The sequence below is a fragment of the Primulina tabacum genome, chromosome 1 (assembly GCF_025594145.1).
Source record: "Primulina tabacum isolate GXHZ01 chromosome 1, ASM2559414v2, whole genome shotgun sequence".
NCBI classification, from domain to species: Eukaryota; Viridiplantae; Streptophyta; class Magnoliopsida; order Lamiales; family Gesneriaceae; genus Primulina; species Primulina tabacum.
The window spans coordinates 50,406,343-50,433,688 of NC_134550.1; the positions used below are offsets into that span (position 1 = coordinate 50,406,343).

The 27,346-nt window shown below is 33.7% G+C and overlaps 3 protein-coding genes across 5 annotated transcripts; 2 read left to right on the plus strand and 1 right to left on the minus strand.

Moving 5' to 3' along the window:
• The first annotated feature begins 4,192 nt into the window (after positions 1 to 4,192).
• LOC142546548 (uncharacterized) lies at positions 4,193 to 13,217 on the plus strand. Of its 3 annotated transcripts, none has more exons than XM_075654326.1 (15): positions 4,195 to 4,705; positions 5,865 to 6,261; positions 6,352 to 6,529; positions 6,662 to 6,801; positions 6,873 to 8,073; positions 8,172 to 8,272; positions 8,619 to 8,763; positions 9,524 to 9,592; positions 9,678 to 9,723; positions 9,810 to 10,177; positions 10,375 to 10,454; positions 10,563 to 10,698; positions 10,967 to 11,165; positions 11,245 to 11,327; positions 12,743 to 13,217. In XM_075654326.1, exons 1-15 carry the CDS (start codon positions 4,636 to 4,638, stop codon positions 12,875 to 12,877), a joined length of 3,348 nt encoding a protein of 1,115 aa, XP_075510441.1. In that variant the 5' UTR covers positions 4,195 to 4,635; the 3' UTR covers positions 12,878 to 13,217. The 3 variants fall into 3 exon arrangements, 2 of the variants coding, with proteins under 2 accessions (XP_075510441.1, XP_075510433.1); XM_075654318.1 differs by having other exon boundaries at positions 4,195 to 4,701; XR_012820478.1 differs by lacking the exons at positions 10,967 to 11,165; positions 11,245 to 11,327; positions 12,743 to 13,217 and having other exon boundaries at positions 4,193 to 4,701; positions 10,350 to 10,454; positions 10,563 to 10,580.
• Positions 13,218 to 21,581: 8,364 nt separating this feature from the next.
• Positions 21,582 to 23,533, plus strand: LOC142546562 (putative pectate lyase 5). Its single transcript, XM_075654341.1, has 4 exons — positions 21,582 to 21,696; positions 21,780 to 22,517; positions 22,730 to 22,868; positions 23,007 to 23,533. Exons 1-4 carry the CDS (start codon positions 21,590 to 21,592, stop codon positions 23,226 to 23,228), a joined length of 1,206 nt encoding a protein of 401 aa, XP_075510456.1. The 5' UTR covers positions 21,582 to 21,589; the 3' UTR covers positions 23,229 to 23,533.
• A 1,929-nt stretch (positions 23,534 to 25,462) lies between these two features.
• LOC142519339 (uncharacterized) lies at positions 25,463 to 26,121 on the minus strand. The gene is made up of 2 exons (XM_075622320.1): positions 26,004 to 26,121; positions 25,463 to 25,925 (listed from the first exon to the last, which is right to left on the minus strand). The coding sequence occupies exons 1-2, from the start codon at positions 26,070 to 26,072 to the stop codon at positions 25,488 to 25,490; spliced, it is 507 nt and encodes a 168-aa protein (XP_075478435.1). The 5' UTR covers positions 26,073 to 26,121; the 3' UTR covers positions 25,463 to 25,487.
• Positions 26,122 to 27,346: the final 1,225 nt, after the last annotated feature.

Sequence of the window (27,346 nt, forward strand, 5' to 3'; positions counted from 1 at the left end):
TTATAAATTTATAAATATTTTATAATTGACTATATTTTTTATAGTTAATAATTACAACCTTTTATACAAAGAATGTGATATTATTTTTACAATTTTAATTAATAAAATAATCTCGAAAAATAAAATGAATTATAAGAAATTTATATTATGAGTAAAATTTATTTGTTAGTTTGATCATGTACTACTTAAGTTATTTATAATAGTTCACGTATCAGTTTGTGTATTTATCAATATTTTGTATACCAAAATTCTAATTACTCGAAAAACACATAATCAAAAATGACAAAGGAATGAAATATTGTACTAACGAAAATAAAATAGAAGTCGAGCATAAGACATAATCAAGGAACAAAATGAAATGACCCGTTGTCAAATTAAGCGTAAATGATTGAGAATAATATTGAGATGTGTGTTCTTCTCAAAAGTTTTGGTGTGTCAAACTAATGATATTATGCCACATAATTTGGTTGATCAAGTGAATTGTAAAATAATGAGATCAGATCTTAATGAGTAATATACTCTCTGTTGGAGACATGATCGATTGTCTGGAAATGCAAGACTGATCTCCAATAGATATGAGACAACACTTGCAAATAGAAATATCTCTCCCCAAACTCATAGACCTACCAGTCGACCTATTAGCACTCAAGTAGCTGCACTCGGCGCCGCCATGAATATAAAAAAATAAAGTCACTTATTGTATAATAACTATAGTTTTTGACCTAATGATAAACACTTGATACTAACATCTCATCATAATTTTTTGTTTAAAAAAACTTGAAATTTGTAAATTTATTGTGCTCAGAAGATCTCAACCTTGGTCTTGCTCACTCCATTTGTTGGTATTTATGGCAAAAAATACTTACAAAAGTATAATTGTTGACTTATTGCCCCGATATTTGATGAGCCCTTAAACTTGAAAATGGCAAGTGTTGAGAACGTTTATTTATAAATATTTTATGCACTCTCGAATGTTTGATCCATTTTGTTTTAATTTCAATTTTTAGATAAATATTTTTAAATTTCAAAAATTAATATGTTTCTCAGTGACAAAATTTCAAAAGTTAATATTGACTCGCTCATTGACGTTCAAACGGTGCCCCCAATCAAATTTTCACCAAATCCAAGATTAGAATTCCTAAAAGGTCCATTAATCGTTTTTCTTAAAAAGTATTAAATTTTTTTTTTCTCATTCATTCGACCGAAACACTAACCATTTAAAATATGAATATTTTGCATTATTTAAAAATAAACCAACCAACTATTATTTGAAAATCCAAAAGAATGTACTTCAAAGTATAAAGTCGTAAAACATTAACCAACCTAATTTAACCTTATTTCAAAAATAAACTTAACTCTAACATCCTCTCAAAAGTATCATAAGTCATAAAATCTTTAAGTAATCATAAACTTACTTTATTTTCGGAAAACTAGCGATGGTCATCGGGTTGTGTGCACATTCAGTCCAGCAATATCAACCATCAAGACCTACATTAACATCAATCTCTTGCTCACCTGCATCGATCACACCTAGTGAGTCTGTTGACTCAGCAAACCTTAATCATGATAACAAGTAATACATATACATTCATAATCAATAGTGAAAATACTTACTTAAAATAGCTTTTCATAAACATAACCTTTAACGTTTTCCTTCAACATATCATATCATATCATATCATATTTCTTTCATCATATACGTATATGTTTACCTTTTTATTGAATTCAGATCCTCAATTGTGACTTTCGTATTAGCCGCAGTTCAATGGATCCATTTACGCATTACCACGGTACCGGGCGGTTGGGACATCATCGACGCTCTCACCAGTCAAGTGAGCATTGGCCTTATATTAACGCATTATCGTATTAGTCACAACTAATTCACCTCCTTCAACTTTTCATATTTCTCACGGATTCACCTCATTCAAATTTTCATATTTACATCACTTATAAAAATTCATGCACATATAAATCATTTTTCTTTTAAACCAAGCATGCAACATATCTTTTAGCACCAACGTTTCATCATAATATTCTATAAACATTTGACATAAACATTTTAACATTATTTACAACATTCAGAGCACTTCCAAGACGTCTAACATTTTTCATGTGTAAAATGACCGTTTTGCCCCTGAAACCCTAAATTTCTCAATTTATCCTTAGATCTTAAAACAACTACCCAAATCATTCCAAACTTAACATATCACCTTAAAATACACCCATAAATATTTCTTAGACGTAAACTTAAGCTTCTCGACTAAGTTTGCCAATTCGTTTTCACAACTTAGACGTACATCCCGGTTTTGATTCAAAATTTAACCAAACTTTTCCAAATTTGAACTAGAGCTTATTAACACCTAATTAAATCATATACAACCCAATTCAAGCCCATTAAACCATTGGACAAGCCTAAACCAACGACTGAATTTTCCTTGTCCTAACTTGAAAACTCTAACCATCTATCCATGCAACCATCGGCCCTAACCCTTATCCACCATGACCAGCCCCTAGTTTACCACCCTAGGACCCTACTGGACCCCTATGGATCCTACTGGACCGAGCTTGAGAAGCCTAAAACCCACAGCCCCTCAAACCCGTCTCAAAGCATGTGTGGCTCCCCCTTGCCTTACGCGAGTCCCAAAGCATGTGCGGCTCCCCCCTTGCCTTACGCGATCACCCATCTCTTCGAACCTAGCATCATGCAGCTCCCCTTGAACCATCCTACAACCCCTTTAGGTCTCCTGGACACACCCTAACAGCAGCTAGAATCCGTGGCCATCAAGGACTCCTAGTCGAAGAACCCTAGCCGTTAAGGACTCTATTTTTGTTCAAGCCTTCGTCCCTTCTGGTGCAACCCTTATGCCACCTTGTCTAGGCCCTTAAACCCTCTAAAATTCATCATTTTTGGTATCCCTACCATGGCATCCCCTCTAATTATCCTTAGCATGAGTTTTGAATCATAAAAACAAGAGTTTTTGGCACGACATGACAATAAAACGAAAATAATAACAAGACAACATATTTTTCATGCAAATATACATCAAACACATAATATGGTATGATAGATGAGAAAAAGAAGAATAAGGCGTGCCTTTGCGTTTATTACGTACAAAAACAACTTGCGGTGCGAGGAACATCGGCGGAGAGGAAGCCCTTACTGAATTTTCTTCACCAAAACTCACGTGTAGTAACCTTCGAATTAGTGTGTGTAGCCGTGTGTGGTGAGGGGAGAAGAGTCATAGCTTGTGTGTGGTGTGCGTGGGTTGTAGTTTTTAATTTTTAGGGTTTTAGAACTTTAAAATTTGATATAAAATATGGTGTAGGCTTAAAGATGTAAACATGCTCACCATATTTAATTCATGTAACTAAAATCATTTAATTAGTCATTTTTCATTTTCCCTCGATTTGTATGCAGTTATGTTACATTATCGTATTTTTGGACCTTACAATTCCATTCATTGAAAAAAGACTGGAATTTCACTTTAATAACATTAATTTTATATTAGTTAGCATCTCAATATTTACTAATTTTACCTTAAATATAAATAACTATAATAATATAAATCTTTTAGAAGATGCTAAATTTTAAATTTGAATACTACTCCATAGAAATTGTTATGATATGCTAAAAAAACATATTCTCCCATTGGTTTTTCATATAATTTGGGATGATTTACAATGATATCAAACATGACACGATTCATCCACTTTTGAGTTTTGAAACCACACATTTACTATTTTTAGTTTTATATAAAATATTAAGACATCTTATTAACTTTTTTAATCAACTTGTTACATCAATGTAATCATGTATAAATATTCCCAAACATAAATACAAAATCACATATTTAAAAGTTTTGAAAATTGTCTGCTTTTTCTCCTTACTTTTACAATCCGTAACACAAAATTTTCTCCCACTAAACTTCCATTTTTCACTTTTTTATTCTTATTTTTTTGTACTGATTTTAAAAATATAGGACTATCTTAGAGAAAATTTAATTATTTTTTTTTGCAATTTATTCATAAAATCTTTGTATATACATTATTATTAGTTTTTAAATTAATTTTCATTGGTTTGACCTGTGACACGAGTTTGAAAATGAACGACACGCGTTACACAATGAAGCATGGTTTGTGTGAAATGACGAAATTGTCCCACAGTGGATTTATTCTTACACAAAATCCAAGCTGTTACTCCGACGCCTTTTATCAGATTCTATACAATTCCTACGCACCTCGTTAATGTGTGTGTGTGTGTGTATATATATATTGTAAATAGTGATTTTGATAAGAGCCCTAACCCCCAAAGTGTATTGGACATTTGTGTACCAACAATGATTATTTCCTTCATTTGATTGATTGTTTTGCATGAATTGGTTATTCAGTTGGTGGATTTGGCTTTCGTATTGCAGAGTTATTCCCCCGTGTTTTGGAGATTGTTGGATGACGGCCTGAAGAGTGTGGTTTGAAGATGTGATTGCTTCGGATTGGATGCTTTGATTTCGGTTTTGTTGGAGCTTTATACTTGAAGTGTGGATGAGGGTTTAGGGTGGGTGTGATCGAGGTAAGCGGTTTCCGGAGGTCGGAAAATGAGCAGCCACATACCAACTTTGAGCGTTAGGGATCTCGTCGATGAAGCTAAGAAGCGAATTGTCATTTTGGTCGTGTGCGTTGTGGGGCTCTCCTATTTCATGTCATGTAGGTGAATTTTTTTCCCAGACAAATGGATAGTGGACGATTGTTTCATTATGATGATTCTCATTGAGCATTCTCCGGTGCATAATTTCTCGGATTTCTTGTTAAAGTGAAATGATGGTGCATCTTCTTAAAGCTTCGTTCTTTAATGAACCCTTTGTTCATGTTGTTCATTTTCAAGGAGCTAAATATTCAGTTTTTTATTTTCTCATTTTTAAGTTGCTTCTCTCTTGTGCTCTTTTCCACTTCTACTCGAGCAGCATTAGCTTGAGTCACTTGAGCTGTGGCTACTCACGAACCAGGTGATGGTTACTTGGTTAGGGTCTCCGTTTGATAATTATCATCTATGATCCTCTGCGAGAACGTTTAGCATTTTTACCAAAGTTTATACCTGGTAATTGGAACTCAAATATTTTAAACTATATATCGAGGAATTCGGGAAAACAGACATCACATATCAATGGCTATTTCCGTAAGGGCAATTTTTGTGTTCCAACAATCTCTCTTCCAATTATTGGTGATCAAAAACTTGATTTTGGCTTTGATTTCAATCGTTTTGTCATTTTACCCAAAAATATAGCTTATTGTAACTTTGTAACTAAATACTCTCGGACAAATTCTTACTTTGTTTTTTACCTTATTTCATCAACATTTTCTGATAGCTTTTCTTGATCAAACATCTAATTTATTTTCCATGTTTGAATCCGAGATCTAATCCCTCCTCCGGCATGACTTAGGGAATTGAACTTGAACGATCATATCTATCAATGCTTGTTGCCATGTTTTAATACTTCATACCTGTGGTGTCTGCTTATATTGTGAGAGCTGAGGTTCCGATGATGTTTTCAATTAATTGTTTAATAAAGCAAATGCTATTTTGGGTGTTTTTGCCATGAATCATATGCATTTCCCTTGAAAATGCCGATAAAAATCAGTCATGCAATCACAGAGTGTGGGCCGATTCTATTTTGCTTCTGGCATCACAGTGTTTTACTTGGTGTTAGAACTTTCTTTAATTCGGGCCAAGAAAATCAACACTAAAGCTCATTATTCATTATCCAATTTACATTCTCAATATTTGTATCATGTATTAACTTTGTTTTGTTGGACAATCCTTCTATTTCTCTGTGCCCGTTTTCACAAGACCGATGTCTTTCTACTTGCAGTGACAAGTTCATCAGTTTTAGTCAACCTGCCTGCTGCCATGTTCTTAATAATCATTTTTCACTATTTGTCTCTGGATTTTGATATGCGGAAGAAAACTGCTACTTACAAAAGCAAACCAACATCTGAAAACAATTCTTCCAAGAGAAAACTTTTTGAGAGCCCAAGATTTATCCATGAAAGGTCTGACTGGAAGAATAAGGTGAACTCCCCTGTTGTTGAGGAAGCACTTGACCATTTTACTCGTCATATTATCTCAGAGTGGGTGACGGATTTATGGTATTCTCACATAACTACGGATAGACAAGGTCCAGAAGAGCTTGTGCTGATAATGAATGGTGTACTAGCTGAAATTTCAAGTCGCATGAGAAATGTCAATCTCTTGGATCTTTTAACAAGGTTCTTATCCTTGTTTATTTATTTCATTGATTTTATATTTTGCCATACCTTCTGAATTTATGTCAAGGGAAGATGCTTGGTTTGGCACAGGGATACTATCAATCTTCTATGCAGTCAGCTGGAGCTTTTTCGCGCAACTAAGAAAAAGATTGAGGTGCAGCAATCAAGATTTTTGACAATTGAAGAGAGAGACGATGAACTGAAGTCTGTTCTCGCGGCAGATAACAAACTGCATCCTGCTTTGTTTTCTGCTGAAGCTGAGCATAAGGTTGTCTCTCCTTTGGCTCTGTCTCACAATCCACCCACTGAGGCACTCTGTTGGCTATACTTATTTTTCTTCCAAAACAGCCTTTCCTTGTTCTCTACTGGTAACATTTTCTTCTATTTTTTATTCTGGCAGGTTCTTCAACATGTCATGAATGGCTTCATTTTGTTTACGTTCAAACCAGAGGATTTGAAGTGTTCCTTGTTTCGCAATATTACCAGGGAACTCCTAGCTTGTGTTGTAATACGACCAGTCATAAATCTTGCTAACCCTAGGTGAGTATACATTTATCATAATTTTCAAAATGTGCCCCTTTTGTTTTTAACACTGCCAAATTTGGTATCAGGTTTATTAATGAGAGGATTGAATCTCTAATTATTTCTGCAAACAAGACTGCTATGGCAGGTAATGCAACTCGTATGGCATCACAATCTAGAGTTAATGGATCCACACAGGTATCAGCTGAAGATATTTCAGAGTCTACAGATCCTTCTGTTAATGGTGTTGAACTGGTAAAGTTGAATGATCAGAATACGAAAGATGATCGGGATCTTGACTTGGAAAGTACGAGTGGGACACTTCTCTCTAAGGATCCATTGCTTTCCATGGATACACGGTCTACCCGTTCTTGGAATTCTTTGCCAGATATTCATAACTGCGATGGTAGAGATATCCAACCACCCAGATCTGGGGAAGTGTCGGGTGGTTCTCCTAATGTGTTTTCACGCAAAAAGATTGACTCCTTGGCTCCTGAACATTTAGACAATATCTGGGAAAAGGGAAGGAACTACAGAACAAAGGGAGATGTGGATCAACTGGCTGATCCTGTGCAGAGGAACTCGTCGGGGGTGTTATCTAACACAGTAGAGCTGCCAAAGCAGAAGAAAAATGAATTGGAAGCAATGGGTGGTGGTTCTTTGGATAAAGGTATTCTTAATTCTGGATATTACAAACACTCTGGGGATAATGATACGTTGACAAAAGAGAATCAAGCTTCAGCTTCCTTACATGAAGGGGAATATGAAGATAAAAGTCTGCCTTCTGATGAAGTTGAATCCTGGAGCAGCAGTTACTCTGAGGGTGAAGACACCAGCAATGTCACAGGTCTCGACTCACCTGCCATTAAAGTCTGGGATGCGAAAAATAAAAGAAATTTCAGTCACATTCATCATCCTCTTGAAACTCTTGACGGTCACAGTAGTATAAAGGGAAAAAAAGGTCACGTCATCACTAAAAGGTTGCACAGAAATAAATCTGCAAAGAAGAGATCCAGACCAAGTGGTTATAATAGACATTTGTGGCAAGAGGGTGAAAGAACAAGTTTCCTATTGGGAGATGGGCAGGATGTACTTAACTCAACTGATGTAGTTGACAAGCCTGGAGATTCAAGTGATGATAGTGAGACAGAGCTGTCAGGTAGAGCTTTTAGTGAAGCAACAACTTCACCATCTTTGCCTGATGCTTCTTTACCTATAAATCATAAGTTGGCCGTGAATTCAGCGACAAATTCAATTATTGCTGATTCTTTTTTCAAGCTAAGATGTGAGGTACACCTTTTGGATCATAAATGAACCAATACCCTTAACTTGCTTGCATGTTTTGAGTTTGAAGATATGGTCGACGTGAGTGGCAATTTTTTTTGCAGGTATCGGGTGCCAATATTGTCAAGAGTGGATCCAAAACATTCACTGTGTATTCCATATCAGTGACAAATGTAAATAATAACAGTTGGACTATCAAAAGAAGGTACCTAAATGATATATGACTCCGATATATCCGCTGTATGATAAATATTTGTTCGAATTGGTGAATAATACCATTCTGGGATTGATCATCCTCGTTTAAATGGTAAAGTTTTGAGGGAGAGGGAAAGTCAGTGTTTTGACTTTCTATATCTCCTTCAGAATTATTATTGGAGAATATTTATGTAGAATACTATATACCTCAAATATTTTAGAGGAAAATCTATTAAGGGAGAACAGGAAAAATAGCAGCAATATCGAATCCTGAACGGAGGGAGTAGCCTATATACATGAAGAATTGTGTAATGCAGTAAAGCACATGACATAATTCAATTTGATCATCTTGACAGATTCCAACATTTTGAGGAGTTACATAGGCGCCTTAAAGAGTTTCCAGAGTATTATCTCCATTTGCCCCCGAAGCATTTCCTGTCAACTGGTCTGGATGTATTCGTAATTCAAGAACGTTGTACATTACTTGACCAGTATTTGAAGGTCATACTTCTGCTACACACAATATATTTCCCATTCTCTTCATTCTTGAGATTGTTACTTTACATTTTATATTTTCTGTCTCCTTCAGATGTCTAGTTTGATCTTGTTCATATTTTTTTGGCCCTTGTTTTAGAGAGCCATTGAAGATTTATCCAGTATTCAATCAGAGGATCTTTAGTAATGCTTTAAAATAAATTAGAAGGTGATAAATTCTAAGAGGAAGTGAATAACATCTGATAAGATGTTTTGAGATCTTAGAATATGAACTTCTTGGCATAGTTTTTAATAGTTAGCCATGAAGATTTATCCAGTATGCAACCAGAGGATCTTTAATTTGTTATGCTTTAAAAGAAACTAGTGATAAATTCTAAGAGGAAGCGAGTAACATCTGATATAAGATATTTTAAGAGCTTAGAAGATAAACCTCTTCGCAAAATTTTTTAATGCTTATAAGATGGTTTTGATAATTATATTGTTAACAAACCTTGGGATGATGAATACTATACTGGTTTTTGTTTCCAAATTGAAGCTTGAAAACCATTTATAACTTTCCTATAGAACTGTAATCCAGTAGCGTCTTTTTCATGTAATTGATGTTTTATTTCTGTACTGGGAAATTCCTTTTTTATCCCTGGACTGCAAATGGCCAATATCAACGATTGCACAAGAATTGTACTAGATATGACGTGCATATGTGAACAAGGAAAATGGTGTAGTCTCTGGGAGATGATATTTTCTTTGACTTTCCATTGTTGTGCAGAACCTTCTCCAGCTTCCAAAAATTTCCTGCTCCATTGAAGTTTGGGATTTCCTTAGTGTCGATTCTCAGGTTTGATGTCACCTGCATTTTCTGTTTCATGTTACCCTTTTTTATGTTTTTGTTAGTTTCTGATTATTATGTCCAAATTCTGTAGACGTACATTTTTTCAGATTCATTATCCATTATCGAAACTTTTCCAGGTGAACCAAGTTTCTAAACAGCAGATTTTTTCTTACATGTTTCCAGTTTTATGTTTTTACTTTTTCAAACTGTTTCCGTGTTTCAGTTGACTTGAATGGCACGTTATATGAAAATAACAAGGGGCATAAGAAGTTCGCTCAGCCTATCAGTGATCCAATATCCTCCAAGAAAGAAAATTTCAGAAATGAGAACCAACATTCAGAATCACGGATTAAGGGCAATCATGGTTGTGAGGATTCAAAACTGAAAGAGGGAGACCAATCTCTTTCAGCAAAAAATCCTGAAAAAGAAGTAAGAAATGCTTCTCAAGAGTCAAACGCTGACTTCAAAAGTTCAGAGCCAAAGAACATTCTTTCAGCAACAAACATGGAGAGAACAGCAAATGGAGATATGCGAGCTCCACTCTATGCTGATGACATTTATGTTTCCTCTGATGCAACCCTTCCTAGTGAGGTAATTTACATATGTTCTGCGTATTTGCTTTGTGTTGAAGCCATTAAACATTATCCTCTAATTAGTCTTGGTTTGTGCAAAATGGCTATCGAATATTATAATTTCTAGAAATAGTTATCCGTCTCCTGTTGATGTTGCTGTGTTATCCCCAGTTTGCTTGTTGATCTTGTAGTGATCAGTTCTTTTTCTTCAATCAGTGGGTGCCGCCAAACCTAAGTGTTCCTTTACTGGATTTAGTTGAGGCTATTTTGCAGCTCAAGGATGGTGGATGGATTAGGTATAAATTAGTGAAATTTTTTTACATGCAGATATGGGGTTTGTTCGTACACCTAAACTCAAACCCACTCTTTCCTTCTTGATTTGCACAATTTTGAGCGGTTTGCAGGAGAAAGGTTTTTTGGGTGGTCAAGCAGGTTTTACAATTGGGAATGGGTGACGCCTTTGATGATTGGTTGATTGGAAAAATCCAGCTTCTGCGACATGGATCAGTTGTTGCTTCCGGAATCCGGCGGTTGGAGACGGTACATGTTTGACAACTTGATCATCATTAAAAAAGACTCCGTTATGATTCATCTTTGTAGAGTTGTTTTTATTTCTTTCCTTTTTTGCTTCGTGGAATTGGTTAAGAGGTTATTTTGGTAAAAAAAAAAGGTTACTAAATAAGATTTTCCACTTTTGAATTATGAGCGTCCTTGCCTACTTGACCATTAACATTTACATTGTGTGTGATGTTCTACCAATACAAAATGATTATGACAATAATATTTATAACCTGTATGATAATCATAGTTATTGTGGCCTGATGGGATATTCATAACAAAGCATCCAAGGCGACAGCGACCACAACTTGCAAGTTCAGTACAAAATTCTCCTAGTGACCAACATTCCACTCCCTGCTCACCTCAACCAGAAAATGTCCAAAATATGGAGGAGATACAACAGAAGGAAGCTGAGCGGCGAGCCAAACTTGTGTATGAAGTAATGATTGGTAATAAGTTATGACCTATCTGTATCTTAATTTCGATTGCAGCCATGTGTTAGTGCTGTTGAATTATAATCTGCTGCAGATAAGGCACCAGCTGCTGTTGTAGGCCTTGTTGGACGCAAGGAATATGAACAGTGCGCAAAGGATCTCTACTATTTCATTCAGGTTATTCTGATTTCAGATTTATTTTTTATCATATGGTACACACATCATGAATACATGATTGATTCATCATAATTGAAAATTTGTGAATGTTACTTATAGTGTTCTTACTCTAGCCACTACTAAACAGACTAGCAAGCACTCATATTTAAACTTATAAGCAATAATTAAACGGTAGAAACCAAGTAATTTAATCATTTTAGAACCCAAACGAAAACAGATAAAAAATCTCAATCTTAAATGTTAATTCAATCATATGAAATTCATAATATTGCACGAGAATACGAGAAACCAATTAAATCTTCCACTGGATCACCACCGAAAATCCAACTGCTCTGGCCACTGTCCTGACCGTCCGAACCGTCCAACCTGTCCCATGGAATGTGGGGTGTCCAAGATGAATAAAAGGACATGAGTGACAATCGTTCAATACGAGAATGTACGAGCATACAAATCAATATGATATATGCGAAATGCAATATGCTCGGATATCAAGGATCAAGTCTAGAATCTCATGCTAAGTCTAGAGACGTCTGAGTACGTAGTCTCTGATCTGCCATAGACATGTTTTGGCTCTCAACCCATCATCGAGACGTGGACCTAAAATGTCCAGGGTCATCAGAGTCCGCGGGTCCCATCGGACAATGTATCTCTTGATACTCAATCGTCCACAATATAGAACAGGACTGAGCCACCCAAACAAACGAGGTATGTCTCAAGAGATATCAGATCCAACGTGATATGTCATGCATAATATGTCAAAACAGTAAAACAAGTATCACATAACAGATAAATATGCAACATATAAATGTGTATGCTACACTTGGATATCTCAATCAATATATCACGCACTTCACTAAAACAATCTGACAGAACTTATACAATATCAACATACTGAAATCACTATAATGTCATATCCATAATTACTAAACATATTTCAAAGTTTTTCATAATGATTCTAAATCACTGTTTAAGGCTTCGGGATTATATCTATATCCGTCATCAGCTTTATGATGACATTTCGATCTGTGTCCCGGTTCATCGAACTCTCTCTGAGTGACACTAGCTACAAAATTTGGGTGGTCCATTCTAAATTTGGTGGATCCCAACATGCTGATCCTTAATTAATCACTTACTTAATAATGCATAATTAACAACTGCTTGATCATGTCTTAATTAGTATTTCACTTAGATAAGGTACGTTACTTATGGACTGCATCTTGCCCTTGTAATTGACGTTTTTACTGGTTGGTAACCTCTGCTTCAACTACTCATTTTTAAACTACCATTGGTTCTTTAAGGCCATTTATCTTCATAATCTATCTAGGCCATACTAACTTTATTTTAACCTGAATTTGTTCGCATAGTTGGCTCAACTGCATTATGACTAATCAATTACTGTTTATCTTTATGTACAGTCATCTGTTTTCATGAAGCAGCTGGCGTTTGAACTTCTTAAGTTGCTACTCTTGTCCGCATTTCCCGAGCTTGACTCTGTTTTCCGGAAATTGTACAACGAAAAAGAGAGTTTTGGTGAACTAAAAAAGAATTAGCACGTATGCATGCATAGAACATTTTCTTCGGTACATGCCACTAAAGAACAAGATGACAGTGTGGGGTGCTGTAAGAAATGTGCCAGGAGATGAATCATTTCCACTAGGTACAGTTGATTTTTTTTTTGTTTTCAGTGTTGTGATTTTGGTTCTTGAATTCATTTGTTTGTATAGAATAGGAGATTAATTTTCTTTTTCTTTTTCTTTTTATTTTTTGAGAAAATGGAATTCGATTTTGAAATAAAGGATTGTGTACAATACCCACAGCTGAGTAGAAAACAGATTGTATGAGTAGGTGAATTGACACGGAATTGCAGATTTACAACCATGAATTCATCTACTTCACGATGAAGATTTATTTTACTTGAAGATCTGATGATGGTTTTTTTTTTTTTTTTTTTTTTTTATATCTTGAAGTTTTTACGAGATATTTTTCCTGAAATGATGTTATGAACATTTTGTATTAAAAACGTGACGAGTATTTTGTATAGCAAATAAGGCTATTTTAAAAGATACAATTTAAAATAGATTATCGTTAATACATATATCCTACGTTACACGATCAATTTTGATGGAGGTATTCTGAATGCATGAACTGAGTTTTTATAGTCAGAGTGGTGGCTAGTGTAATAAAGCTATTCCGTGCTACACAGACAAATTGAGAAGTAAGGTTATCAAGCCGTGGGATATCCTTCCTTGCCCCCTGAACCAATTTTACGGGGTCGATTTTTCATTTGACAAATTGATATGCATATATGTCAAAATCTAGAAAACAATAGCAGCAGGAAATGGATATGGTAGCGACTGTCCTCCACAGATTGGTTAGGCTAGAGATGAAGCTGTTTCAGTTGGCAAAACGAGTCAATATCGATAGGGCACTCTCTAAGAAAATGGCGATTTTGAAAAGTCAATAAACATAGCATTTTAGAGATATGTATGGAAGTAGATGGTTTTGATTCAAACAAAGACTGAGGTGGGGAAAGATCGGAAATAGACTAAATACCATTTTTTTTAATTTCAATCCAAATCCTATTCTTTTATGTATCAACGATATGAAAGCACATTATCACAACTTAATTGCTTGACAGCCTCGAGCCACCAACTGTTGGTTTATTTGGATGTCAAACAATTTATAAAACATTATGTGAATCTTCAATTTTTTTTATTAAAATGAAAATAAAGGTTATATAATCTAAATAGTTCAATTATTTAATTATATTATCTATCTATGGCATAAATTTGCGGTTTAACATGATTTCGATTCTGGTTTCTTTTTGTCAACAAATTTTTTTTTTTTGAAACTTTTGTTAGGATTAAGATTGATTTAAATGGGGTGAATAAATAATCTCAATAAATTTTGAAAATATTTCGGTTGAGTTAATAAGTATGGTATCAAGAAGCCAACAGTTGATTACTGCGCGAAAAAAGACTCACTGATAAAGGTTGAACACTACAAAATGACTTAGCGTAAGAATTAGACTATCAAATATTGAGCAAAAACAGTCTAAAATCTAAATAACACAAGTTTGTTTCTGTATGTTCGGATATTTGAATTACTCGTATCTTCTTTATTATGGAAGAATTTCATTATTTTGACAATTTCAATACTTTGCAACTGCCCAATTCAGCACGATTTACTACACATTTTAACTGAAACTCTTAGTATTTTAGAAACTTAAACACGATGAGCAGGAAAGCTTATTACTCTCAATTACAATGATTACTCAATGAAATTTTAAGCACGAATTGATCCTTAATGATCAAATTACAAAGTATAAGTGTATGCTTGATATAGTCAGTTGGGTTCTAAAAAATTTATTTGAACTTGAAGACCTTTGCTCAGATAGATAAAAATGTTGAAGTTCGAAGGATAAAGTAAGCCCGATTGATCGTCTGCAAAGATCGTCTTTTTGAATTTGGAAATCCATTACAAATGCAGACGCCTTCGTGCATATCATCGTGCTTTCTGACAAATAGTATACTTTGGGTAGTGCATATAAACTATGACATTCTACGAACTGAAAATGCTTTTACTCGAGATCTTATCCAATCATTATATGGTCTCTGCTTTCAGGGATGATCAGGAGATGTTCAAGAAATGTCCGTTGATTAGACTAACTGATCTACCGAGGCATACACTTCTTATTAGTTGCTCTTTGATCAGCTCGGCTTCTGTCAACGATCTTTTATATCAGCTTGACTTTTATCAGTTACCTTTTGCAATCGAATAATTCACTATCAGTTTCACTTAGTCAAGAGTAAAGCTCTGGTTAACAGGTTTGCTTCGGAAACATATATAGACATGAACAATAAGTTTCTTTCTTGAATTCAGTTCGGTTCGACTCTGTAATTATCCATTGGACGAACAACCTTGTTAATTCACCAAATCGTAAGAACTTTATTCGTTTCGATGATTTTAAGTATTATCAAGAGAAGCTCGCGGGAAACTCGTTCTCGATTTCAACAGAGAAGTGTTCTAACAAAGGCAAGTTGTGATCGTTTTCGATTTCAGTAGAGAAGCTCACGGCCTCCGGCCATCATCATCATCACGAAATTCACCATTTTCAACCAGTTAGTTAATGGGCAATGAAGACGTGAACCTTGCAGCGATTATCAAGAATCCATAAAACCACGCCGAGTTCCTTCTTGTAAAGCAAGAGCCACCCCCGAAATTCAATGACCCTGAGTACTATTCTTATCAAGATTCTGACTTCCGGGACTTACCTGTTGTGCAATTAAAATTAATTCTTGACAAACAACCGAATACTTCTCAGAGTTTAAGGTTGAACTCGAGGGATCTTCACGAAACCTCAGTCTCTTCAATCCCATTTCAATGGTGTTTCTTTGTGGGTTCCTATATTTTCAATTGGACAGGAAGAACAATTCGGTTTCTTATTTATTTAATTAGGTGAATATACTGGGCACTGAAGATTTCATATTTTGGAACTAATGTTTTTCATTACTTTTAACCATTTGATTGATAGATTGCTTTGAATATCAGTAAGGTGATGGAATCACAAGATAACATCGATCTCGTGATTTAGATGTGATTAACCTCATATAAATGATATGTTGTAAATCGTCTATAGTTCGCGATGATCCTTGAACGCTTCTCGTTTTTTCGATTATTTTTTTATGTAAAGTACTATTTTGTAAGATATCATTATTTGATTCAAAAATATTATTTTCTAATGTCAAATGTATAGGTTTTCGTTGCAAAAATTTCATATTTATGACGAGTGAGCAAAATTGTGTTATGTCAAAATTATTAGTTTTTATAATAAACTTGTTACTTTTCATATAAAAATATCAATTTTCTCCACAAAAACATCTCAGTTTATGTCAAAAATATTATCTTTTAACATATAATTGAAAAATATTTATTTTTATGTCAAATTAATTATTTTTTATATCAAAAGTTGTTTTTAAATTAAAATTTGTTTACTGTAGAATATGTTTATTTGACTCAAAATATTAATTTTCACCGTAAATTATTTTTATGCCAAAAAATACTTTGTAATATATTTTTATTTTATTGTAACTAAGTCAAAAGCATTAATTTTTACATTAAAAATATTAAGTTTTAAGTCAAAAGTATTATTTTGTACTATATGTTTATTTTACTCAAAAATATTACTTTTGATGTAAATATATCACGTTTCACTGCAAAAATATTATTTTTATAATTTTTATTTTCACTATGAAAATATTATTTTCATAATTTTTATAATAAGTGAGCAAAATTTTGCGTTGGTTATTTCGAATTTAAATAATTTGTGAATGAACTCCAATGCATGTTTGCAATGCTTTCTTTTAAGAAATGTTTTTTCCTTCACTTTACTCACAGGGATATGAAAAATCTCTCTCAGTATACAAGGGAGATATTCTGTATTTGTAAGTGACTAAATCAAATCAGAATCCAACAAAAACATTACCATTTCTCAGGATACAATGGAGATATTCTGTATTTGTAAGTGACTAATATATTGAAACGAAAATTCGATTCAGAACATACGCGACTCTTCATCAAAACAAGGTGTTGTTTCCAAAGAGTTGTCTTGCCCCTTGCGAATGATTGTGTGATTTTGATAGATCCAAATTTTATTTATATTAAGGAATGAACCATGTATTTTGTCATTGTTCGGTCAGTCCACCTAATAGATAGATCTGTGAAACCATGTCACATTAAATCTACATTATGACAATAAACTCTCAAAATCAAATACAAGCACGAAGGTGATTAGGACTAGGCTTGTCAAATTGGGTCAGGCCCGTCGGGTCGGCCCGCCCCGCCATAAAATTGAGCGGGTTGGGTTGATAAAATAGCAGCCCGTTTGGAGGTGGGCCAAACGGGTTGAGCCCGTTTGGGTTGCGGGCCAAATGGGTTGAGCCCGTTTGGGTTGCGGGCTGGCCCGTCAAATTAGGGTAGAATTTTATATTTTTAAGTTTTATATAAAAATTCCTATTTCTTCCTTATTTTTTCTCATGTGCCTAACTTCAATCACTCTGGTAAAATCTATATGCTTCTATTTTTTTTTGAAGATGTTATACTCTTCAGTCCCCTCTCTTTTTTTAATGTTTAACTCGAACTAATCCAGAATTATCAAAATAATATAGTAAATAAAGTAATTATCTGTATTATTGAAAACATAATATCACATGAGTTAATTTTTAGTACATGTGTACGATGAAATCTTGTGTGAATTAGAGAATAAACACTTTATTTTTTTTATGTATTATGTTGATTGTTGTATGCTTTCAATGTCTTATTTCAATGTTTTTAAGTTTTTTATGAAAATATTTGATTGAAATATATTTTTCTTCTATGTTTATTTTAATACTATTTAGTATTTTTTTTTTAAAAAATAATAAGCGGGTTGGCCCGCCTAGCTTGCGGCCCAAGGTGGGTTGGGCTGGGTTGGCCATTTAGAGGCCCGCCCCGCCCCGCCTAATGGCGGGTTGCGGTGGGTTGCGGGCTGGCCCGCCCCGTCAGCCCGTTTTGACATGTATAATTAGGACTCGTCTTTCTTCTCAAGTAACCTTCCATAAACAATTAATAATAAGATAGAACACAACCACGTGCATGCGACTCAAAGAACGATTCCTTGAAGATACGCAATAAAAAAAAAAATTATATCGAATGATGATCATGATCATCAGGGACGGATCCAGGAATAAAAGTTGGGGGGGCTTGAAGTCAATATGATAAGTTATATATTATTAAAAAAAAATTTACATTATATCGTTCAACGAAGTTGTGCCCTACGAGATTTTAAAACATAAAATTCATCAATAATAGAATTTACATCAATATGTTTAGCTAAATATCGTTCAATATAGAGTGTCAAACAATCGGCAAGAAAGTCATCCTCCATTTTATTGCAAAGTGCCGTCTTCACATGCTTCATTGCTGAAAAAGCCCGCTCAGTAGATATGAACGTCTGGTTGATAAGGTCCCATATTTAGATATGAACGTCTTATCTCATCTCGTACATTAACATGATATTCACATATCTGTTTTCTTTTTTCCCGGATCTCGTTCAATAAAAGTAGACGAAGACTGATGATCGTCTCTAGGAGAGGAACATGAAGGAATCTGGATATTGGGAAATAGAAGACTTTCACTGGATTGATGTTGCATTGTAAGGACCGTAGGAATTGAAGTATCTTCACTAGCTTGACGATCTCTCTTCTTAAAGAGAGAGGATATCAATGTTTTTTCTTTCTTTGCAGTAGATTGATATTCCATTTTGAAATACGACGGTTTTTGAAACAACCGTCGCTATTAGCGACGGTTTTTCAAAAAACAGTCGCTAATAGCGACTGTTATTAGCGACTGTTTGAATAAACCGTCACTAGTAGCGACGGTGTAATTAAAACCGTCGCAGATCCACATCGGCGGCGGTTTTACTAAAATCGTCGCAAATATTAGCGACGATTTGTCAAAAACCGTCGCTAAATTATTAAAAAAGTGGGCTGTACATCCGACTCTGATGATCATGTAATAACTTATAAGAGATCAGTATTAATATTGCATTATCCAATATTTAGTACAAAGACTAGGTCTCTTGTGAGATGGTCTCACGAATCTTTACCTCTGAAACCAGTCAACCCTATCGATATTTACAATAAAAAGTAATACTCTCAGCATAAAAAATAATATTTTTTCATGGATGACCTAAATAAGATATCCGTCTCAAAAAATACGACTCGTAAGACCGTCTCACACAAGTTTTTGCCCAGTACAAACTTGAGGAACCAACTAAAATTGCAAAAAAAAAAAAAAAAACGACAATAACAAATATGATAGACTGGTACTGAAACTCGAAGACATAAAAGATCAAAATTATAAAGAGACAAATATAAATGACTATAAACACAATTTTCCCCTTAAAACAACAAGAATTCAGAGTAAATCATAAAAATTAGATTAATATATAGAAGCGTGAATTCATAATAATCGATAGCCTTTTAGATTTGTATGATCGGTCTCCCAATTCTACATGTAATTTTGAAGAGCCCCTATATTATCTTAAATTAAACATGATTATTTCATCGCCAATATACTTTTTAACATTTAAAATTTACTTATGGAAAGAGTCTTTTATATAATTATATCCTAAGTTTTTAGATAAATACTGTACCAAATTATTTAAATTAATAGATTTAAAATTTATTGAAAATTCTTGTATCTCTAAATTAAGAAAGGATTTCATGAAACTTTAATTTCATATATATGGGTTTATAATCCTTTACTTTGAAACTTTTTGGGTGTAATGTGTCCCGAATGAAAGCAGGATTGAAACATAGTATTTGAATTGTATTCAGTTTTAAATATTTGAATCATACTATTAACATCAATTATAATTTTTGATAAAGCAACAATCATTCGATCTCACGTTCTGTTTTCATAAGTCAAAGTTAGCATAATCATCAAGACTGTTAGGAATTAACGATATAAATTTTATTGTCTAGATCTAAAACTTTTAATAAAGTATGAATGCACCCAAAAGAAGAGGTAACCCTGCCGATGAGGCATTGGCTAGTTAAGACTGAGGTTTTAAAATTTGTTGGTTTTATGTTCGAGTCTCGCTAGATGTGATTGTTTTCCTAATTTAGTTCAATATTATGTAAATGTTATAAAAATATTGAAATTTACATTCAGACTATATATATAATAAAAAATTGTTACGAGACCGTCTCACGAGTTAATTTTGTAAAACAAATTCCTAACCCGACTAGACCATGAAAAAAATATCTTTTAATTTTGACAATATCATTTTTCATAGCGATATAGATTGAGTTGATCTGTCTTGCGTATATTGATTCGTGAGACTGTATCACGAAATACTTACCTGCTCACGTATACTTAATTAATGTATGTATATTCTATGTATATCGATTTATATATATAATAATGAAAAAGAAAATTCTCGGCGGGTTTTGTGGTTGTGACAGTTAAAACCATGTGAGGTTTTTAGTTCATTCGTCAACTTGTTTTTTATGTTACTGAAATAAAATATGAAACTCAATAAAATAAATAAAGTAAAAAATTTCAAATCAAATAAAAAATAAATTGAAATTGCACCAAACACCTCCAAGCAATCTTCCGAGTCTACTCAAGATCTACGTACTGCCCCTACAATAAGATCGATTATGTCCTATATAAACATCTTCGAGCAAATGCGATAAAAATGGAAACGTACTCTTATTTTCAAACATATATTCGATCGCACGATAAAACTAACATTTTTCTGAAAAATAAAAACAAAAACTCGCATTTAATTTGAATCGAGGAAGAACGACGACCATCTTTTACTCGAATCAATCGATATCTTACATGAGATATGGAATGATCTTTCACAAGTTCCTTGTGTGCAAAGAGAATAATCATAAATCGTTGGCACATGCCTAGTTACATTAAAAGATCATCAAGTTGAACTATTGCATGTGAATTCTTGGCAAATTTCAATCTTATTTTTTATATATATATTAAAAAAAATCATTTTTCGCGACTTTTGAGGACAAGATTAATTTTGGTACATATATTTATGAAGACTAGTAAATTATAATAACAAATGAATGAAGAGTGGGTCTCATGTGAGATCATCTCACGGATCTTAATCTGTGAGACGAGTCAACCATACCGATATTCACAATAAAAAGTAATACTGTTAGAATAAAAAGTAATATTTTTTCATACATGACCCAAATAAGATATATGTCTCACAAAATACGACCTGTGAGACCGTCTCGTACACAAGTTTTTGCCATAAATAAATTAAAGAAAATTGAGATAAGTTGACTAAGAAGTCTAATCATTGATGCATATATAGTTTTACTCATTCAAGATTTGACTTATTGCCCAGTCCAATAATTATTTTAATTAATCTTTATCGATTCCAATATTAAGCATAAAACATGTTCAAATTAATTTATTTGAATTTAAAATATTGCCACACAATTACAAGCCACTATTTTAATAAAAATTCAAAAATATATACAAAATCAAGTGTGAATGAATATGTTGTATTGATTCTTTAATATTTTCTTGTTATTTTCAAATTTTGTAAATAGTAATCACATGGAAAGATGCAAAATTTCAGAATGGTGGAGAAAAGGTGGGCTAATTAATTCTTACTTCATTCCTATATAAACACAAAGTCATTCACTTTAAAACCAAACCAGAAATAACAGATAACTAACAACCCCATGGGAATCCCACTTTTCACTCTAATGTTACCTCTTCTTTTGGTTCCACTTCTCACATTATCTTCCCCGATTCCAGACCCTGAACTAATAGTGCGAGAATTTAACGAGTAAGCTAACGTGACACGACGTTTTATTTAATAATTTTTGTTCTACTTAACATAGTCTAACAATGTGCTATAAATTCTTGCAGAAAAGTTAATGCATCAAGAAGGAATTTGGGAGTTCTATCCTGTGGAGCAAGCAACCCCATTGACGAATGCTGGAGTTGTGACCCTAATTGGAAAAACAATAGGAAGCAGTTGGCAGATTGCGCGATCGGGTTTGGAAGACAGGCCATTGGTGGAAGAGATGGCAAGATTTATGTAGTGACAGATGCTGGAGATGATGCGGTGAATCCGAAATCGGGGACTCTGAGATATGGTTGCATCCAAAGCGAGCCTTTGTGGATCGTTTTTTCGCGAGATATGGTCATCAAACTCAAGCAAGAACTCATGATAACCTCGTTCAAAACAATTGACGGCAGAGGTGTGAGTGTGCACATAGCTAATGGGCCATGCATAACCCTTCAATATGTTACAAATGTCATCATACATGGCATCAACATACATGACTGCAAGCAAGGGGGGAATGCTTATGTTAGGGATTCTACTAAACATTTTGGATGGAGAGGCTTATCAGATGGTGACGGGGTGTCTATATTCAGTTCCAGCAATATTTGGATCGATCATTGCTCGTTGTCTAATTGCCAAGATGGCCTCATCGACGCCATACGTGGCTCGACAGCCATCACCATTTCGAACAATTACATGACACATCATGATAAGGTCATGCTCTTGGGGCATAGTGATAGTTACACACGTGATAAAGCTATGCAAATCACCATTGCCTTCAACCATTTCGGAGAAGGGCTCATTCAGAGGATGCCAAGGTAAATTAATTAAAAACAGGCACCATGGCCCCTCTCTTTCGAATTCCTTGATCCGCACGCCCTTGCGTAATTCGAGCCTAATGTAGCTATTTAACATGTTACAAATTTCAACTCTGTTATTATTTTGTTGAGATAAACGATGCATATGGTCGACGTGATGCGTCACACCAGAACGATGGCTGAAAAGTCTCTCTTCTTAACATATTTTGCAGATGCAGGCATGGCTATTTCCACATTGTGAACAATGACTACACACATTGGCGAATGTATGCTATTGGTGGCAGTGCATCCCCTACTATCAACAGCCAAGGCAATAGATTTCTTGCTCCTGATGATAGGGACCATAAGGAGGTAAGAATATATACTGATATACTATGATGCTTGCTAAATGTTTGTCATAAAAGAATCTAATTATTTGCTTGAAATAGTAACATAAATCATGATTTAACTATTGAGCGTGGCTAATAAGTGAAGTTATTGCTTTTCAAGGTGACCAAACATGAGACCGCTCCACAAAGCCAGTGGAAGAAATGGAGCTGGAGATCAGAAGGCGACTTGATGCTAAATGGCGCATTCTTCACGCTTTCTGGTGCTGGAGCCTCGTCTAATTTCGCCAAAGCATCAAGCTTGAGCGCGAGAACATCGTCCCTCGTGAGCTCGATGACAGCAAGAGCAGGCGTACTCAACTGTAAAGAAGGTAACGCGTGTTGATCGTGTGTTCGGATCGCGATAGGGTCAACCAAACAACAGAAGGGATTCAAGTGTTTTCGTCAATTTCACTTCTTCAGCAATTTGTTTCCACAACCTCGGCCTTTTTCTTTCTTTGTAGAAAGACATTAAACCGTGTAGCTAGGAAGTAAGCAAGAAAACTTTCATACACCATATGTCAAAAGGAAGGATAGGTTGGTGAGTTGATAATTGTAATTTTCATTTATTTATGCACACTTCTCAATCCTATGCATTCAAATGTTCAACTGATGACTTGTAACTCATCTGCCACCGATTTCCGAATTTGGGACGAAATCCAATTGTAAAAATCCTTTCTCCCAACTAAAAAAAACATGTTCTAAATTACATTTTTTCACAAAAATACTTGGCTAGTGATTAATTTCTGTAGAATCAAGAATGAATTAAAAGCAACCCTCCGTCAGAAAAAGATTAAACAATGTTGCACATATCTGTGAAAAATTATTTTATCACGAAATTTGCAAGCAATCTTATAAATTTTATACAATCAAAAGTAGTTTCAAAACTTGTTTTCATACTTGTTAAAATAAAATTTCTGCCCAATGCCATGGTTACACACAATGAAGAAATGGGTTTCGGACGTAAGACAGAAGGAAAGAGAAGGAAAAAGGTTCATCAACAATTACTCAATAACTTCAGCAAATATTATAGAAACAAATTCCAGTAGCATTTTAATTTCAATTTCTGTTCTAGTTGTCTTTTTGTAAATTATACAGTGTTTAAGAAAGATCCCTCGGCTTTATTTTTGTTATTTCCATGTTTATTTCTATTCTTAGTGACATAGTAGAGTACTCTGTTATTTGAAGAATTTGTTTTTACAAGTTTTTCTTATTTCCATCCTTGGTTCTTACTTGAGTTTGTGTTTTCAGCATTAAATCGAGGAGGATATCAACTAACAGCCAAATCGAGGACCCGAATAAAGTTTTAGGACTTAGATTTTTTAAAATACTAGCATGATGTACGTGCATTGCACGTAATATCAATTATATTATAAAAATTTAAAAAAAATTGATTTTCTAAAAAACAATTTGAATCATTTTGTTATTTATCTGGACTTAATTTTTATCATATTAGACGATTTATAAGAACTTATATAACTTACTTTCAAAATTGTTTTCCAAATTAAAATTCAAGCATTTTATTTTATGTTATATAATAAATTGTAATGAACATAATATATAGAATAAAATGAACTGAAACAATTTTTTTAAAAAAATTATATATTCAAACACCATGTATAAAACATAATAACCTAAAAATCAACCAAATTATGGATTTTATCAATGTATAAATCATAATCTACAAAAACGAAACATACTAAAAATAAATAATTATCAATTTAAAATCAATGTGACTAATTCATAAAAACAATATTAAAACAAATGAAATAGTAATATTGATAGTAAAATATAACTCATAATATTTAATTTAACCTCCTAAAGAATTTTTTTACTTTTTATTTTTACAATTCTATATCATGGATAATAAATTCTATACATCGATATTTCGTAGACTAACATTGATGATTGTTAATAACTTGTTAAATAAGTTTTAAAATAATAAATAAATCAACATATGTAAATAAATGCACATTCAAATAAGATTATATGGTAAATATCAAATAAACTAATATAATAATTATTAAATATAGATTTTAAACTATTAATATGATTTTCACCATTAAAATTTGAAATATAATTAAAGAAATAAACTTTCATATATCTTTTTGTGAGACTATAATTTATTGCATAATTAGAAATTGCACTAAAAATATACAAAATTACAATAAATCATTGGGAAAAAATGTAGAGAGAAAATTAAAAGGATAAAACATTTAAATATATACAAAGATGAGTTATTTGATAAAATTAATATAGGAGTTATATTATATTCTTGAAGTGTGTATAGAATGTTAATTTTGTCATTGCACAATTGAAAAACAATGCCCTTTATCCACACTTTTATAGGCACTAGTAAGTAGCACGTGCGTTGCACGTGATATCCCGATGATTATTGTCCAAATTTTTTGTGTGCAAACTTTAAGTTAAATTATATAATTAAAAACTATCTATAAAAGAATATGATGATATATAATCAGTTAATGAAAATAATAATTATTTAAAAATGTAAACACAAATATTTATTAATAAGAAAAATGTAATATAAGACAAAAATTAAAAAAAAAAACAATTAAAAAGCATAGCGCAATAAGTTACGATGGAATCAAACTTTTTCTTTCTTGATCTTCACAAATGCCACATTTTGTGTGTCATTTTTAGTTTTTACTTGTCTGTTTCTCTTTATGGAGGAAGAAAGCTTGTCATCATCTTCAATTAGGATGTGGGTACTTCTTTTGGCATCATCAGATAATTTTTTGTTGTTTTGTTGGCTTCGTGTCTTAGACATAGAACTATATTTGATGTTTTTTCTCTTTATAAAAGTAGCAATTTTTTCATCATCTTCCATTTGAATTTGAGCATTTGCATTGACATCTTCGAATTTTCCTGATTTGTGCTTTTGCAGGAGCTTTTGAAATCCTTCAACTATAACAGAATAAGTTGCATTATTGGTCGGAGTCTTTTCAACAAATTTGAAAAAAAAGTTGTATTCTTCCTTTTCTGGCATTTCAAGGGCCATATAATATGGTGAAGCATTTGCATCCTACACAAAACCAAACACAAGTTAGTGATAGAGTTTTAAAGTTTAGGTGTTATTTGTAGTAATGTGGTTTAAACTAACCTCAGCGACAGACTTGATATATTCTTTCACTGGACAACCAATAAAAGCAGCAGCTACGTCTTCAAACATTGTAATTTTTACATTGTCATTGTCTTTTTTGACATTTATCGTAACTCGATACATGTCACGTCCCGAGACTCGGGATTGACACCGACGTTGTTTAACAATCACACAATCGAAACAACAAGCCTTTATAGCACAGTGTAAACCGAACTCAGTTTATATATCATAATCTCAAAGAAATAACCATTGTCTTTATAATAACGAAATCTCAAAACGACAGAGTTTAATTTGAGGAAACATAAAACTAAATAACCATAATAACTTTAAACTTAATCTAACTGCTTGAGCATTCATCATCCCTAGAACTGCTCAGATTCTTCCTCCTCGATTTCTTCTTCAAGCTTATCTGGGAAGGGTTGTAAGGGGGGTGAGTATTTTGGCAAATACTCAGCAAGTGGGGGAATATCGAGCACAATAAAACAACATGCATAATTTCGAAACACATGACTTGCATACATACTTCATCAACATGCATAACATTTACCAGCCACTGTGATTTATCTAACTTTCTATGGTTTACTGACGTCAGTCCCTAATTTTAACTCCTCTAAGGGGGCGATGCCGTATAGCGGTTATATCCCCCACCGCGTAAGGGTACGTCATGGTTGGGATTCCCACCCATATACGACAGTCAACTCCTCACAGTGCTTAAAACCGAATAACACAACACAAGAAGGAGTAGGAAAAGAATTGTACTCGACCGAAGTTTTTATCAAAAAACCGAAAATCACATAAGCATAAAATTCGAAACTTTAAGCTTAAAAAAACAAGCACACTTACCGTATGTATTTATGCTAGAAACGTAGGTGTTTGGCTTCGAGAATTGGATCGCTTTTCCTTCTTGCTCGGACGGCGCTTCGGCTTCGATTTCTTGGACGACTTTGAGACGATTTTTGTGCAGAGTTTGGCTATGGAGAGCTGCTGAATTTCGAGATTTCAGCAAGGGGATTTTCGAAATTGTATGTGCAAGAATGGCTAGGCTTGATGGTGTATTTATAGGTGAGGGAAAATGTAAGGACCGTGTATCGTGTTATCGTAAATCCTGTGTGATTATCGATAATTCATGAAATTGATATGTGATTATGTATTTGATGTATATTATGACAAGGAAATTGAGAAAATGAATATTGAATATGAATTGACGTTGTAAGAGCTCGAGTGGGGAGGCCGGACGCCAATTTAGTACAAACATAAATATTTTGTACAGAATGTGTGGCGCCCGGACGGTAGAAAATGACCGCCCGAGCGCCAAGGTAGAAAAGGTTAGTGTCGAGCAGAAC

What these genes read in the sequence shown, in the direction of transcription:
- LOC142519339 (XM_075622320.1), bottom strand. Translation starts at nt 26,072, where the DNA reads ATGTTTGAAGACGTAGCTGCTGCTTTTATTGGTTGTCCAGTGAAAGAA. An exon ending in ATATCAAGTCTGTCGCTGAG is followed by an intron (nt 25,926 to 26,003) that starts GTTAGTTTAAAC and finishes GGTTTTGTGTAG; the next exon opens with GATGCAAATGCTTCACCATA.
- LOC142546548 (XM_075654318.1), top strand. Translation starts at nt 4,593, where the DNA reads ATGAGCAGCCACATACCAACTTTGAGCGTTAGGGATCTCGTCGATGAA. An exon ending in GCTCTCCTATTTCATGTCAT is followed by an intron (nt 4,702 to 5,864) that starts GTAGGTGAATTT and finishes TTCTACTTGCAG; the next exon opens with TGACAAGTTCATCAGTTTTA. An exon ending in ATAAATCTTGCTAACCCTAG is followed by an intron (nt 6,802 to 6,872) that starts GTGAGTATACAT and finishes ATTTGGTATCAG; the next exon opens with GTTTATTAATGAGAGGATTG.
- LOC142546562 (XM_075654341.1), top strand. Translation starts at nt 21,590, where the DNA reads ATGGGAATCCCACTTTTCACTCTAATGTTACCTCTTCTTTTGGTTCCA. An exon ending in ATAGTGCGAGAATTTAACGA is followed by an intron (nt 21,697 to 21,779) that starts GTAAGCTAACGT and finishes AAATTCTTGCAG; the next exon opens with AAAAGTTAATGCATCAAGAA. An exon ending in CTCATTCAGAGGATGCCAAG is followed by an intron (nt 22,518 to 22,729) that starts GTAAATTAATTA and finishes CATATTTTGCAG; the next exon opens with ATGCAGGCATGGCTATTTCC.